The 17,300-nt window shown below is 38.4% G+C and overlaps 1 protein-coding gene across 7 annotated transcripts in view; it reads right to left on the bottom strand.

The window, feature by feature from the left end:
• Positions 1 to 432: 432 nt before the first annotated feature.
• The window catches only part of ZNF84 (zinc finger protein 84), a 26,210-nt gene continuing 9,342 nt past the window's right edge, over positions 433 to 17,300 (bottom strand). For all 7 annotated transcript variants that reach the window (XM_008967327.3, XM_014347380.4, XM_008967328.4 and 4 more), the window contains 3 exons: positions 15,724 to 15,850; positions 14,957 to 15,052; positions 433 to 6,786 (listed from right to left, as the gene is read on the bottom strand). In XM_008967327.3, the coding sequence (XP_008965575.1) occupies positions 4,808 to 6,786; positions 14,957 to 15,052; positions 15,724 to 15,850 (2,202 nt within the window). In that variant the 3' untranslated portion in view covers positions 433 to 4,807. The remainder of the gene's footprint in view (positions 6,787 to 14,956; positions 15,053 to 15,723; positions 15,851 to 17,300) is intronic.

Raw genomic sequence — 17,300 nt, 5'->3', positions numbered from 1 at the left:
ATCAGCAGAGAAACTCCACTTTTGAAGCTGGCCTCAGCTGAAATGAGCTGCTTCACCTAAGAAATCAGCAGCATCACTGAAGAAAAGAGCTGCTTCACCTAAGGCTGCTTCCTTCCCAAGGCAGCCTGAGTCTGGGTGATGGGGTGAGCAATGCAGGGTTGTAAGGGCCTGGCCGTCTTGGTTCAACACGAGGCACTCCAATGGGCAGTACATGTTCCAGAGTTCCCTGCTGGCTCCAATGCAGTGCAAATTGACTTCTTCCTCAGCTCAATGTTTTCTTTCTTCTTCTTCGATCATTTCACAGCTGTTGATCCTCAACAGACATCTTGCACCCCAACTTCTCAGTAACCACTTCCAGAGAACAAGTTACGACATAGCCTGATTTCCTCTGTTAGAAATATTTGGGTTGTAACAAACACAACTTGAGCCAGATGAAGCAAACATGAGAATTTATTAGGCTATTTGCAGTATCTCACAGAAGAATTCAACAATCAAGACATGAAAAGGGCAGAGGTGGACCTGAACATGAAGACCAGAAGAACCAGGTACTGGAACACAATCGGGACTCTTTCTTGATTTTGCTTTCATCATGGCTTCATTCTTCTCTCTCACTGCAGACCATGTTTCTCCATATGGCAGAAAACAGCCACTCACTGCACCCACATTTAAATATAGCTTGTGATGCAAAAATTACATAGACAAAAAAGATAGTCCTAGCTTTCTAGAAGCTTTCTAGTGGGAAAGATAAAACATGCAATGATTATATTATCACAGTGAGAAACACACGTACAGGTTCATATAGATTCAATAGGCATTAACAAGGAACAAGGGCATTTCAATTGCAGATTTGCAAAAACATAAGTGATAATAGAAATCTCAAGGAACTACAAGTTGTTCACAGAGGCCAGAAAATATTGCATAGGAGGAAAAAGTTTTCAGAAATGACAGATAGATAGGCATTGGTTTGTACAAAAGTCCTTGCATACCATGAGAATGTTACACTTTAAGTCCACAATAAGCCACACGATATTTCAACATGAGGCATGTGAAATCAGGGTTGCATTTAAAAATAATCACTATGTATACATGTGAAAAATGGACTGAAAAATGATAGCAAGGTGCAGAAAACATGCATGCATCTGCAAGGGTTATGGTTGGTTATCAGCAGTTAGGCCAGGGGTAGGTGTTGAACATCTGAAAGCTCATTGGTACCTGTATAGACTAATAAGACCTCTGAAATTGACAACCTGGACATAGATTGCTGGAATGACCAAATGACTGCGGAGGTCTCAAATGCAGATTCCAAATGCCTACTGCTGTAGATTTTGCTAGAAAGTTACTTTTGATAAATACGGCATTCTGTGGGTGCATTTTATGTCAACATTCTAAAAGTGATGTTCCTGAAACCAAAGTATCACAAATATATGGACCCATAGATAATGATGTCAGATCCTGCAAGAAAAAGTCACACAGAAGGCAATCCTGGTACAGGTCTCAAAATTCAGTCTGGACCTTAAGGAAAACCCACTACTTAGTAAAAGGAAAACAATGTAAATTGTCCTTTGTAGAACTGTGCACAATTCCAGGTCAGTGGGAAAATCCAGGCAGTAAGAGAATAAGAAAAGATGATGCTTCCTGTATTTGGCCTCCTTTAGTATGCTATCCCAATGTACCTTATTGTGCTCCATAAAATCACAAATAAATCCAGTCTAACTTTAAAACTTTCTTCTTGATGTAGAATTTGTGGTAGGAAATAATAAGGGGCAATGCAGAGACACAGATTTGTGGTTTACAAGGTAATTTCAAAAACACATTAAAAAATCTCTAATTGCAGAATCAGAGCTCTCATGACACTTTAGAAGGTGAGTTCTAGTGATTACTGCACAACGTATTTGAACCTCTGCATCAGTTTTTAACTAGACCTCTGCTGTCAGCATCAATCCTCCCCATAACACCTGACATTTAGAAAAAAATGTTTGTTCTTGGGCAATCAATAGACTAATGTTGAAGTTCCATTATCTAGTGTAGGAAGTATCAGGTTTAACTGCTTAATAGTTAATGGAATAATCTAGAATTTCCAAGACCTAATGAATCAATCTCTGGGATTGGAAAGAGAATGGTGACAGATGGAAAGAAAAAATAGGGCAAAAATCACAAAGTACAACATCACCCTGTAACTGTTCATTTGCATTAGTTGGTCTCCCACGTCTAGTAAAATGAATTTGAGATATTAAAAAGTAGGAAGTTCTTTTTCTTTTCTTTTTTTGACAGAGGCTCGCTCTGTCGCCCAGGCTGGAGTGCAATGGCACGATCTTGGCTCACTGCAACCTCTGCCTCTCAGGTTCAAGTGATTCTCCTGCCTCAGCCTCCTGAGTAACTGGGATTACAGGCACGCACAACCATGCCCGGCTAATTTTTTTTAAGACAGGGTTTTGCCATGTTGGCCATGAACATGTTGGTCTTCAACTCCTGACCTCAAGTGATCCACTTGAGGTCTCCACTTGAGGTCCTCAACCTCCCAAAGTGCTGGGATTACAGGCATGAGCCACTGTGCCCAGCCAGGAAGTTCATACACTTGAGTATGAACAAAAAGTTGGAAAATTAAATGCTTTAAAATTACAGCATGGAAAGACAGAATTATTTGGCTGTTGAACTGGTATTCTGGTTTAGAAAATTATTCATTTATTTAAAATTCCAACTTTCCCAAAATGTTGCAAAATCAATAATTAAAGGAGAAAATACTGTTTAAGGTAAAGGTGCAAAATACCATACTGATACAACAATTTGAACGTAAAAGGAGAAGTCTTGAGTTTTTCTAAGTTTGCAATCAAGCTCAATATTGGACTTTTCTAAATTTCATCAGCATACAAAAAATATTAACTTTGCCAAGCAACATTATTGAGAGAACATTACAAAATCCTTACTTAGCTAAGGGATGGTTCATGCATTTTTATGGAAATATATAATGGTAAGTTCTCAATGTGAAGTTTTCCATGGGGATAATGCAACTAGTGAAACAAAGTCAAATACATTTCAAGTGATAAAATGGAAATCTTGTTTCCTTATACAGATAGTTCCTGACTTAAGAGGATGTGACTTACAGTTTCTCAACATTACAATGGTATCCACACAACTACTATTTTTCACCTTCAGTATTCAATAATTACATCAGATATTCAACACCTTTTTATAAAATAGATGATGCATTAGAATGTGTTCTGAGAATGTTTAAGGTAGGCTAGGCTAAGCTATGATGTTTGGTAAGTTGGGTGTATTAAATGCATTTTTGACTTACAATGTTTTCAACTTACAATGGGTTTATTGGGAGGTAACCCCACTGTAAGTCCAGGATCATCTGTACTTTTCCAGGGACCACAGAAATTTGCTAGAAGATAAAATAGGCATCCTTGAATGTCAAAAATGTTTTTCCAGCACAAAATTCCCTAATACTTTACATCTTCAGAAATGTGATTTTTTAATAATTCATTTATCCATCTAATTTTTACAAGATATTTTATGCAACACAAAAAGCAGCACAAAATATCCATGATACTTTATCACAGTAAATTAAAATAGTGGCATTTGGGTTACATATCACTTAAGATACATATATATATATACTATATGGAGGCACCTCACTAAATGAGAAAAAGATTTAATACAGCACTACTTTATTTCATTTAGTTTGGGTGTTGTAATGTAGTTCACACACCTTTATTTTGCTCATTCAGTTATATATTACTATGGTTATTCTGTGGTTCCTGCCTTTGCATATTTATTTTATATAAACTGTTACTCAGACTCTGAGGATGCAGAAGACTTACATAATGTTGGCTTCAGTTACTGAATAGAAAGGTCCATAAAAACAAAAGACCCCTTATGTATGTCTATAAGTTAAAAGAAATGGGTTATCACTTAAGGTACTTATTCATGTAGTCATGTTACATGAGTTTCCATTTTTTATATTATTGTTAAAAAATAAAAACCAGTGGTGTGTAGTGTTGTCTTCACAGACATCAGAGGCACTAAAAGGCATATGCGTTTCATACTCCCAATTACATTAAATTATAGGTAAGTCCAAAACACAAAACATATGTGACACTAGAAGATAAGCCACAAATACCACTAAGAAATGTCTTAGATGTTTCAATAACCAATTTATTCACATATTTTTAAAACTTCACACTTCAAAGTGAACATCTGTCAACCACTTAGAATTGGGTATTTTTGGTACCCATGTCTACAAAAAGTGTATGGCTTCCCTTGACAGTACTATACTGAGGGGCAAGTGTTCCCAGTGTCTTTAAATTGTTAGGTTCTCCATAATATGAATTCTCCAAAATACAAAATAGTCTGGTTACTTGTTGCACTGTCCCATATTTAGTACTTTCATAGAACTTCATTCCTAAGAGCATTTTCTTATGTACAATGAACTGTCATTTCTTAAAAATATTGCCTCATTTCCCACATTCATGGGGTTTTCCCTCATCCCCAGTGGGAATATTTCTAATAGCTTAAGAGACTTGACTTCTGGAAGGCTTTTGGACATTCACAGGATTCTTCTTTGCTGTGAATGTTCTACTCTATAAGGCTTGTCTATGGTTTTAAAAGTTTTTGAGATCCACTGCAGTCATGGGTTCACTCTACTCTATGAATTATGATCGGCTTTCCATACACCACCTCATTTAGAGTTCTCATCCTCATGGAGTACAGACACCTAACACGACGTGACTGTCTACAAACGTTATCATAATTGCATTTCCTGAAGTCCAAGATGATCTGTCAAAGACTACTATTAACTGTATTCCTAGGATTTTTTTACTGTATGAGTTCTCTGATGATTGATGAGCTGTGACTTCTGTGAGAAAGCTTTCCCACATTCAATGCATCGATAAGGCTTCTCTCCTGTATGAATTCTCTGATGATTAACCAGCTGTGACTTCTGAGAGAAGGCCTTCCTACATTCACTGCATCCATAGGGTTTCTCACCTGTATGTGTCCTTTGATGTGGTATAAGGTGTGACTTCCGAGAGAAAGCTTTGCCACACTCACTGCATTCAAAAGGCTTCTCTCCTGTATGTATTCTCTGATGATTGATGAGACTTGACTTCTCCCTGAAGGCTTTTCTACATTCATTGCATTCATAAGGTTTTTCTCCTGTATGAGTTCTCAGATGTCTAATTAGCTCCGACTTCTCAAAAAAAGCTTTCCTACAAAGACTGCATTCATAGGGTTTCTCTCCAGTGTGAATTCTCTGATGGGTATTTAGCTGTGATTTCTGGGAGAAAGCTTTTTCACAGTCCCTGCATTCATACGGTTTTTCTCCAGTATGAGTTCTCTGATGAGTTGCAAGACTTGACTTCTCACCAAAGGCCTTCCCACATTCACTGCATTCATAGGGTTTCTCCCCTGTATGTGTCCTCTGATGTGATATGAGATGTGACTTCTGACAAAAGGCTTTCCCACATTCACTGCATACATATGGTTTTTCTCCTGTATGAATTCTTTGATGATTAGTGAGACTTAATTTTTCACTGAAAGCTTTCCCACACTCACTGCATTCATACGGTTTTTCTCCCGTATGAGTTCTCTGATGTCTAACGAGCTGTGATTTCCTGCTGAAGGCTTTCCCACATTTACTGCATATAAAGGGTTTTTCTCCTGTGTGTGTCATCTGATGTGATATGAGATGTGACTTCTGGGAGAAGGCCTTCCCACACTGAATGCATCCATGAGGTTTCTCTCCTGTATGTGTTCTCTGATGATTAATGAGACTCGACCTCTCTCTAAATGCTTTCCTACACTCGCTGCATTCATAGGGTTTCTCTCCAGTATGAATTGTCTGATGTCTAATAAGCTCTGACTTCTCAAAGAAGGCTTTTCTACAATCACTACATCCAAAGGGTTTTGTTCCTGTGTGAGTTCTGTGATGTGTAACGAGTTGTGACTTCCTGCTGAAGGCTTTCCCACATTCCCTGCATTCAAAAGGCTTCTCACCGGTATGAATTCTCTGATGGTTAATGAGATTGGACTTTTCACTAAAGGCCCTCCCACATTCATTGCATCCATAGGGTTTCTCTCCTGTGTGTGTTCTCCAATGCGATATGAGATGTGACTTCCGGGAGAAGGCTTTCCCACATTCGCCACACTCATATGGTTTCTCTCCTGTATGTGTCCGCTGATGGGATGTGAGCTGTGACTTTTGGGAGAAGGCTTTCCCACACTGGCTACAATTATAAGGTTTTTCTCCTGTATGAGTTCTGTGATGTGTAATAAACTGAGACTTCTGGGGAAAGGTTTTGCCACAATTACCACAGCCAAAGGCTATGTCTCTTATATGTCTGCTCTGATGTTTAATGAGACTTGGTTTCTTACTGAAGCGCTTCCTACATTCACTGCATTCATAGAGTTTCTCCCCTAAACGATTTCTATGATATATGATAATCTGTGACTTTTTATAGCTCTCTTTATATTTATCACAGTCATAGTATTTTAACCAGGTATCAGTATCCTCAGGCTTGGAATGGAGAAAAAAATTATCAAACACATTAAAGTCATCTGATTCTGCTTTTCCATAATCTCCTTTTGGAATAAGCAAATCTAAATGATGTTTTAAAATCAATCCATCTAAGTCACCTTCACTGTTTGATTTCCTTAAAGGAACAAAGTTCATGTTCAGATTGAAATTTTTTCCAAATGCATCACATTCATGACCTCTTTTTATAATTTTAAGCTTGTCTTGGTTATCCAGGTGCCACATCATGTTACCATCTACTTTCCAGACTTCTATAAAGGAAACAAAAAAAATCTGTTTGGTTGTGCTTTCTAAAAACAAAACAAAACAAAACAAAACAAAACTAGAAATGCTATGCTGAGGGGTTGGCTGCTTTTAAGGCTTAGTTTCCGAGTCTGAAATAAGTCCCAAGTATAATAACTATCTTCTAGGTATTGCAAGGAAATGCTAAAAACAGAAACAGGAAACTGACTGGAGATTAAGTCATCTTTGGTTGTTGACAAATATGTTTATTAAATGGGGAATGTGAAAAACACATGAAAAGCAAAGAAAAAAGGTTAGAAGAAGCTTTGACCCAATGTTTTGAGTAATTAATTCACTCAATACTTTCTGAGTATATACTATGCCCAGGTATTGTGTAAGGTACTAGAGACACAAGAGAAAAAATAAGTTCCTGTAGGCCAGGAGCGGTGGCTCACGCCTGTAATCCCAGCACTTTGGGAGGCCGAGGCAGGCAGATCATGAGGTTGGGAGATCGAGACCATCCTGTCTAACATGGTGAAACCCCGTCTCTACTAAAAATACAAAAAATTAGCCGGGTGTGGTGGTGGGCGCCTGTAGTCCCAGCTACTCAGGAGGCTGAGGCAGGAGAACGGTGTGAACCCGGGCGGCGGAGGTTGCAGTGAGCCGAGATCACGCCACTGCACTCCAGCCTGGGTAACAGAGCAAGACTCCATCTCGAAAAAATAAAAATAAAAAATAAAAAAATAAGTTCCTGTCATTATAAAATTTACATTGTAATGGAAAAGATAAATAATATTTTTAAAACAACAAACTATACACTGTAGTAAATACTAAGAAGAAAATGAAAATATTTGAAAGAATGATTAGTCATTTCAAGCTTAAACAATGAGAAATATTTTGTGTATTGTTTCTCATTCTAAAGTTTTATTTAAACTTGCCATATGCATCTTCACATTACTATTAAGAAAGCCACTTAGATCCTCCCACCTTAACTGCCTGAGTAGTTGGGACAACAGGCATGTACCACCATGCCCAGATAATTTTTTAAAAATATTTTGTAAAGATGGGGATTCCCTATATTGTCCAGAATGGTCTTGAACTCCTGGCTTTATGCAGTCTTTCCACCTCAGCCTCCCAAAGTTCTGGGTTACAGGTGTGAGCCACTGTGCCGGGCCAATTTTGGTTTTTCATGGAGGACTTTTAGCAGGTCTCAAAAGTTTTCTTCTAATAGTTTTCTTGGTGTTCTATCATTCATAGGTGTTGAATTTATCAAACTTTTTCTATTTCAATTATTACATTTTTACTTTGTTCAAGTAATATTGTATCATATTAAACAAACATTGCATTGTGAAAAATACCCTGCTTAGTCATGGTATGTAATCATTCTTATACCTTTTTGTATTCTTTTTTTAAATATTTCTGAGAATTTCTGTGTCTAAATTTAAATAGGATGTTGTTTCATAGTCATCTTGTGATTCTTTTGTCTCCTTTGGGTATTATGGTATTACTGGCTAACAGATGAATTAAGAAATATTACCTCTTCTACTGCTTGATGTTTTTGTGAGAAATTGATGTTTTTCATTAAGTGTTGATGAAATGTACAACTTAAGCAGTTTATAACAGCTATTCTATCTAAAAAGATTTAATTTTTTTGTTATGTGGATATAAGTATATTCTATTATATATATAATGAAACAATTCATAGGATGTTTTTTGAGTTTACTTTTGTAATCCATCTCTATCAGTATTTTCTATTTCATAGTATGTCATGAACAATTATTCTAGGCACTTGACATGGAATAATTTGAACAAATAGAGAATGAGTCCTATACTACAATCAATAAATAACTCAAAATTTTCTCCATTTTTAGGATGAAGAATATGAATATAGTTCTGTTACATAATATTTGTGTTTACTGTGTGAGACAAATGAGTTACTGAATGTAAAAATAATTAGTAAAACTGCCCTTTGATTTTGGAATTCATGAAGCAGGCAAATGCCCTACCTTCTATTTTTATCAATATTTAGATAAGGCAGAAAAATAAATTTTAATAAGATACACAGAATAATCTTATATTTGAAGAATGCTATGAAAAAAGATAGTTTGGAGCAGTAGTTAGTATTTGGCTCATATAATGTGTTAGGTACTATTCTAAGCCATTAAACATTTGTATGCTTAATACCTAAGAGTTTAAAGTGAAAAAATCAAAGATTCATTGAAAAAGAAAAATTAAATTTAAAAAAATTGTATTTTTAATTGAAAAATAATAGTTGTACATATCTGTCTACAGTGTAATATTTTGATATATGTTTATGTTGTAAAATGATTAAATCAAGTTAATGTTTATAACCTAAAAAAAAAAAAAAAGAAAGAAAGCCACTTAATGCAACACATTTTCAAAACCATATCATCTTTCATCTAAACTATTCAGGCACAGAACTTTAAAATCCATGTGTACTTTCACTAAAACTATCCCAAGACCCAAGTTCCCATTCTAAAAATAATCTAATCTGACAGTTTGACAGTCATTTGTTACATAGCTCTATTTCCATTATCCTCATGATATAACCATTTATACTATTATAAGTGAACTTCAAAATATGTGTTTCTTGAGACAGGGTCTTGCTCTGTCGCCCGTATTGAAGTGTAGTGTTGTGATGCAGCCTCAACCCCCCAGGCTCCCAGGCTCAAGAGATCCTCCTACATAAGCCTCCCAAGCAGCCAGAATACACAGGTGTGCAACCACATAGCTGGCTAATTTTGTTGTTGTTCTTGTTGAGATGGGGTCTCCCTATGTTGTCCAGGCTGCTCTTGAACTCCTGGGCTCAAGTAATTCTCCCACTTTACCCTCCCAAACCAGTAAGAGACTTGGTCTCTCCCAGAGTGTTGGGGGTTCAGGCATGAGCCAATATGCTGGGCCCATTTTTCAATAAAAATCTACATTTCAAATTTTTTGTGAGGCTGTACCTAGAGGTAAGAAAGATAATCAGTAATGTGAAAACATTCTACAAATTTAAATGTCAACTGAAGGTTATATATTTGTAGGATTATATGGTGGAGGTAGAATCAACAAGATTTGCTGATGTATTTGGTATGGAGAAAATAAAGGGAAAAAGAGAATCAAGAATTACCCTTAGGTTTGGAGTTTGAACAATTTGGTAGATTATGGTGTTTATGAATTGAGGAAGACTGAGGGAGAAATATGAGGGTTAAAATCAAGACCCCATTATAAACATATTAATTTTGTTTTTTGAGACAGGGTATTGCCCTGTCACTCAGGCTGAGTTTAGTGGTGCAATTATAGCTCACTGCAGCCTTGAACTCCTGGGCTCAAGTGATCCTCCCAACTCAGCCTCCTGAGTAGCTGGGACTACAGGTGCGTGCCACCATGCTCAAGATAATTTTCAGAATTCTTTTGTAGAGATGGGGTCTCACCATGTTGCTCAGGCTGGTTTCAAACTCCTAGGCTCAAGTAGTCCTTCCCCTTCAGCTTCCCAAATTGCTGGGATTACAGGTGCAAGCCCCCACAATTGACACTGTTAGGCCTAATATATTAATTTTGAGATGTCTATGACGTTTCAATAAAACGGTATCAGAGAATATGGGTGCAGAAAATGAAACATCTATAAATTAAACTTACATTCATGTTATTTTAAATGTTATCAAATTATTGAACTATTAATACTTAAGTATGTGTTTTAAATTTACATCTGCCTTCCCCCATCTTTACTTTTTTTCCTATTAGAAAAATGGAATTGCCTTATATTTGGTCATTTGTGGTGTATCCCAAATAGTCCCACTCTCTCCATCACTTTCTCTGCTGTAAACTATCACATTACCTCAATGAAATACCCTTCTAATTGGTTTCCCTGCTTCCAATTACATTTTCTATTTGGCAGTCAGATTAAACTTTCAAAATTCTAAATCAGATTTTACTTTTCAAAATTTCTTGACTCAATTATAAGTCCTTTGTATTGCCTACAAGTTGAGTATGATCTAGTTCCCATGCTCTCTCCAACTTATCTGTATCTCTCAGGCATACCAACCTCAGCCACATGGGCTTCCATTCCGTTTCTAAAAGTAACTAAACCATTTTCTGACTTCACATATTGTTATTTATCATTCCTTTTGGAGACACTTTTCCCTATGCTCATTTCACATCTTTCATGTCTACAATTAGTTTTCCCATGTCATTCTCTGTTATGGACTAAATGTGTCTCCTCAAAACTTGTATATTGAAGCTTAACTCTCAGAATGGCTGTATTTGGAGACAGGACCTCTAAGGAAGTAAGATTAAATGAGGTCATAAGGGTAGGACCCTGATCAAATAGGGTTATTGTCTTTACAAAAATAGATATGAGGCCAGGCACACTGGCCCACGTCTGTAATCTCAGCACTTTGGGAGGCTGAGGCAGGCAGATTACTTGAACCCTGGAGTTTCAGAGGAGCCTGGACCACACAGTGAAACTGTGCCTGTACAAAAAAGAACCTGTTTTTAATTAGCCAGGTGTGGTGCTGCACACCTGTGGTCCCAGCTGCTTGGGGGGATCACTTGAGCCCAGAAGGTTAAGGATGCAGTGACCCATGATTGTGCCATTGCACTCCAGGCGGGGTGAGTGAGACCCTGTCTCAAAAAAAGAAAAAGAAAAAAGAAACCCCACAAGAGATCTCTTCTCTCTCTCTCTCTCCATGTACACACTGGGAAAAGGCCATGTGAACACATAGTGAGAGGGTGGCTGTCCACAAGGCAGGAAGACAGCCCTCCCCAGAAAAAGATCATGGTGGTACCTTGATCTTGGGACTTTCCATCTCCAAAACTGATAAATAAATTTCTGTTGTTTAAGCTCCCCAGAATATGGTATTTTGTTATGGCAGACTGAGCAGACTAACCCATTCTCTCATCTAATTTATTTCTGTAATAACACTTAGCAGGATCTGAATTTTTTCCTGCTTACTTACTACCCTGTTCTTTTTTTGTCCTCTAGCAAGTAAACACTGTGTTGGCAGGAAATATATATCTCTAATGCTCTAATATACCCATAGTACCTAGCACAGTAACTTAAAAATAAAAGAAGTCAATAAATATTCTATTTTATCTGAAGTAGTCTGGATAGAAAAGAGCATCAGGACCAAAACTACCATCCATAGAAAGCCCTGCTTGCAAGACTGGCCCCTGGCTGGCATCTGAGAACATGGGTTTCAGGAATGTCCCTACTATTTCCTAACTGATAATTACTATGCCGAGACTGTATACAAACAATATGATCAGCACATGTTAGGCAGAGAATACCTACATGACCAGCTCCCAGTAAAGACCTTGGGCACTTATCTCTAATGGTCCTTCCTGGGCAGAAACATCAAACACATGCGTTACTATATTTTTGCTGCAGAGGGATAGTAAACTTTGACCCTTACAGGAGGGAGGGAGCTTAGGAAGCCTGCACACGGGTTCTTCGAGACTCTGCCTGTGCCTTTTTCATTTGTGATCCAGCTGTGTCCTTACAGTGTCACTGTAGTAAATCTCAGTCATAAGTACAAATATGCTGAGTCCCGTGAGTCCTTCTAGTGACTCTGAACATAGGGGGATCTTGGGGACTCTGACACACAGCCCCCATTTGTGTAATCTTGATAATTAGGCTCTCCACTGCCTTGCAATAAAACAAATGCTCAGTATTTTAAGTGCTCAATGTTTTAAAAAAGAACACAAATATCTCATCTTCTTAACTAAGTGTTATGCTTCTACAACTTATTTTCTGGTCTTACTTTGTAATCCTTTTCAGTAAAGGATTAAACCCACTAGGTGAGTGGATCTCAACTAAAAAGGGCACATAAAAACAACAAGAAGTTTCTCAAATTACAAATCTGCCTTACCACATAAAACAAAAAACAAAACAAACAAAACACAGGCATGGTGGCACACACCTGTAGTCCCATCTATTCAGGAGGCTGAAGCAAGAGGATGACTTCAGCCCAGGAATTTGAGGCTGCGGTGACCTATGATCACGCCAAGGCAATGCAACCTGGGCAACAGAGCAAGACCCTGCCTATAAAAACGAAGACAAGGCTTTTGGAAAGAAATGTATCGAACATTACATGTTCTATAACTAAAGTGAAGACATTTAATTATAAGCCCCTGCATCTATGTGTGCAAACAAAGCTCAGGGACCAACCTTCTAAAAAATATTATATATACTACGATCAGGTCACAGATGGGACTTCAGAAAAAGCTGAGAAAAATGTAGGCTGGGGTAGTAAAGGAACATTTCATAAATATGAATGCAGTGAAAATCAAGTTCCTATGGAAAGGATTAAGAATTTCTAGGTAACTAGTATAATACCATCAAAAGTTCAAGATGTTACATATCTAAAAACACTTGAGAAATGTTTAAATGGAACTGACCATGAATGGGAGATAGGAAGAAATAACTGAACAGGCAGCAGTAGTGTCATACTATGGAGGTCCCTGAAAGCAGAGATTACAAGTCTATAGCAGATGCTGCCACTGCCTCGCCCATACTCTGACATGATTCCTACCCAAGGCACTTACAACTCTCTACCCAAGAACTTTCTTGAGCTGAAAGCACAAGATTGGTCTGTATGCAGGGACCCTGGACATTCTGGATACTTACTATGGCAGAGCAAACCTCCGGACTGAGAGATGGGAGTTAGTACATAAATACCTGGGCTTCCTGGTACCTCAGAGTATCAAGACTGAGGAATATTCTCACAGTGCCTCAGAGGCACTCAGGAGAACTGAGCATCCACTACCCACAGCAGTAGTCGGAGCGTCAGCCCATCCTTCACTGGCATTAATGCCCCCAGCACTTCCATGGTCTGACTTGCCCATTCTCTCACTACATTTGTGGGGACCATGTCCCCAATAAGTTCTTACACTCACATAAGTATCTGAGGGTCTGCTTTTGAGGGAAACTGAAGTAAGTCAATGTCACAAAGCAGATAATGAGTAAAGAGGTTCAACTGATCAGAGTAGTGTGGGATGCTTTAGGAGATAAAATATGGTGGTATCATTAAGATAGCCTGTAAAATATTAGAATCTGGATCTATCCAGCAATTTGACAACTTCAGAAATGAGACATCATGGACCTAGTTTTAAGCGGAAGTTGAGGGAGGAAGGCTTTAAAAAGATACTTTCCCAATAGAAAAAAAATTTTTAAACAACATGAAAGGATGGTAGAAAGGGGTTATTCGGCCATATGCAGTGGTTCACACCTGTAATCCCAGCACTTTGGGAGACCAAAGCAGGAATCACAAGGTCAGGAGTTTGAGACCAGCCTGGCCAACATGGTGAAACCCTGTCTCCACTAAAAATACAAAAAAAATTAGCCGGGCATGGTGGCATGTGCCTGTAGTCCCAGCTGCTCAGAAAGCTGAGGCAGGAGAATCGCCTGAACCTAGGAGGTGGAGTAGTGAGCCAAGATCGCACCACTGCACTCCAGTCTGGGTGACAGAACAAGACTCTATCTCAAAAAAAACAAAAAACAAAAAAAACAAGAAAGGGATTATTCATATACTTCATGGTGTCTAATCTATAGAAAAAAACACAAAGGAACTTAATTTAAAAGGGAGGATAAGGACAAATTGGGAGAAATGACGGCTCCATTTTCTAATATAATGAGACTGAACAGATTGGGGCGTTTGGGCATCAGAGAACCCAAATTGAAGACAAAATCAAGATGCTTCAATGTACAAACGGAGGTGTCTTTGACCACAGGGGAAGGAGGGACTGAATGGGATCAAACATGTGAGAGGACAGAATACCAAACAAGAAGTCGAGGTCCCAGATGTTACAGAGAATAACGTCATGGCCAAGATAAGCAGGGCACATTTCATTTTAAGCTACAAAGAAGCTACGTCTAAATATGACTTACTTGAGTAGCTAATGTCAATTGTTCTGAGGCACCACCAAAGGTTTAGAGATTTTGAAAAGAGATCCTTAAAGCACATTTCAGAGATGCCAACCCATCACTGACCAGCCAACCCATCAATGACCAGCCCACTCGTCACTGACCAGCCAACCCATCACTGACCAGCCAACCCATCAATGACCAGCCCACTCGTCACTGACCAGCCAACCCATCACTGACCAGCCAACCCATCAATGACCAGCCCACCCGTCACTGACCAGATGACATGGGGCTTCTGCTCTCTCCCATCTGCCTGGTTCTCATACACTCACCTGGAGAATCTGAACTTGGAATTTCTCCATCTCCTACCCACGGCTCTTCTCCTTGCTCCAATTTGAAGATGACATCTGGTTTCATAACTTCATACCCTGTTAAGGGAAAAATCACAAAGGCCTTGGGCCCAACTGCTTGGGGTTTAGGGCCTCTAAAGATGAGCAAGGTTTCACATCAAAGTTGGCCTGGTGAAGCTGTACCCCAACAGAGTAAGTAATTCTCAAAGTTACAGTAACGGTCTCCCTTGGTGGCTAATAGGGTCTAGTACAAAGCCACTGAACACTTCAGAGGCTCTGGAGCCAGTAAGCCTGGGTTTACATCCAGGCTCTTTAATTTACTAGCTGTTAGTTCTTGGGAAAGTTACTTAACCTCTCTTGGCCTCGATCTTCTCATCAGGAAAAATGGATAATGACTGTACTTGCCACATAGGATTGCTCTGATGACTAAATGAGTTGATATACGTAAAGCACTTGGTATAAGATGTGGCATATAGTAAGTTATATGCATTAGGTGCTACCACTACTGCTCAAACTATTACTACTTAAGTTTCAGAGGCTGCATGACAAACTTACGACTTCATTATTGAAAGGTGAGACCCAAATACTTTCTTGGTGTCATAGTCCAAGCAACTGTGATCTAAGTTTCAGGTCTAAAATCATTAAAAATTTCAGAAGCCTAGCTATAGGCTTCTGAAACTTCCCAGCAACTAAAAATAAAAGGCAATGCATTGGGCATAGTCCAAGGTCCTCAAGAAAGCTTTTATTACCCAGTGACACTAGGCTGCTATAGTTCTCCAACATCACATCCTTGTATAAATTCTTCTGAGAGGGATCCAGTAGCTGCCACTCCTTTTGGGTGAAGTCCACAGATAAATCGTCAAATGAGAATGACTCCTGTAAGAGCACAATCCTGGTAAATCTGAAGCAGTTAACACTGTATGATGTGAGAAAAAAATATTGGAGCTTTAGCACTTCATTCTCATAACAAGTTATACAAAATGCCTACTATGTCCCTACCTTTGCATATTTTGTGTGATAAAATGTCATTGTGCATTCTTCCATCCTTCCATTTACACAACTGTTAACCTAAAGATTAAAGAGAGCCTCTCCAGAAGAAAATGATGTTTGTTGGGGAACAGAGTACTGCCATGAGAAGACAGGTGCCATAGTAAACTACATGTGTATCCAGGGAGGTAAAGAAAGACGAAGGTGTCTACAGCCAGTACGGTCATACCACCCTCAACGCGCCCAGTCTCGTCTGGTCTCGGAAGCTAAGCAGGGTCGGGCCTGGTTAGTACTTAGATGGGAAGAAAGACAAAAGTTTTTAAAGGAAAAAAATGAGGTGCATCACATAATTGTTTTGAAACAGTTATCCTTGGCTACAAAGATCAATAACAAGGGTGACACCAGTCCAAAGCTGGACAGGCAGCTGCTGGGCAGATGTCCCAATAAAAGTATTTTTTGTGTAAGGCTTCAATGGCCTTTGCACGAGGCTGTGGCTTTTGCAGTCTTTTGTGATAATTTTTATCAGGCATGCAAGTGTGAGAACACTTTTTTCACAGGCTTCCCAAGCTCTACCTGTAGGGGTTAAAAAAATTAACACTAGTGACTCCATTTTGATTCTGACAACTTTCACAGAAGACATGCAAACTGGAATAGGTGACTTTAAACCCCCTGAACCACCAACAAAATCTTTACTGAACCTCAAATTTGGCACTGGAAGAGGTAGTAGCAAAAGAAAGAAAATAGGATAGGCAAGGTGGCTCACACCTATAATCCCAGCACTTTGGAGGCCAATGCAGGAGGATCACTTGTGCCCAAAAGTTTGAGACCAAACTAAGTAATACAGTGAGACCTGTATTACATATATATAAAAATAATATAATACATAATATAACACATAATATAATATAAATATTATATTAAAAATAATATAATATATAAATATTATATATAATATAATATATATATAAATATTATATATATATAATATAAATATATATAAATATTAGCTGGGTATGGTGACACATGCCAGTAGTCCCAGTTACTTGGGAGGCTGAGATGGGAAGACTGTTTGACCCTGGGAGGTCGAGGCATCAGTGAGCTGTGATTGCACCACTGCACTGCAGCTTGAGTGACAGAGTGAGACCCCATCTCAAAAACAAACCAATACACTAAAATACCAAGAAGGAAAATAATAAAATAATACTCTCAAAAGTCGCATTGTCTTACAGAGGGCTGCAAATATGCACTTACAAATAAAATAAACTTATAGTAACTAAGAAATAAAGGAGAGCACAGTGTGGATAAAAAGCAGGCAGCACTTCACTCTATTTGAGTGTAG

The sequence above is a fragment of the Pan paniscus genome, chromosome 10 (assembly GCF_029289425.2).
Source record: "Pan paniscus chromosome 10, NHGRI_mPanPan1-v2.0_pri, whole genome shotgun sequence".
NCBI lineage: Eukaryota > Metazoa > Chordata > Mammalia > Primates > Hominidae > Pan > Pan paniscus.
Note: the sequence above shows the minus strand (reverse complement) of the source record. Positions and strands in the feature narration are given on the sequence as shown.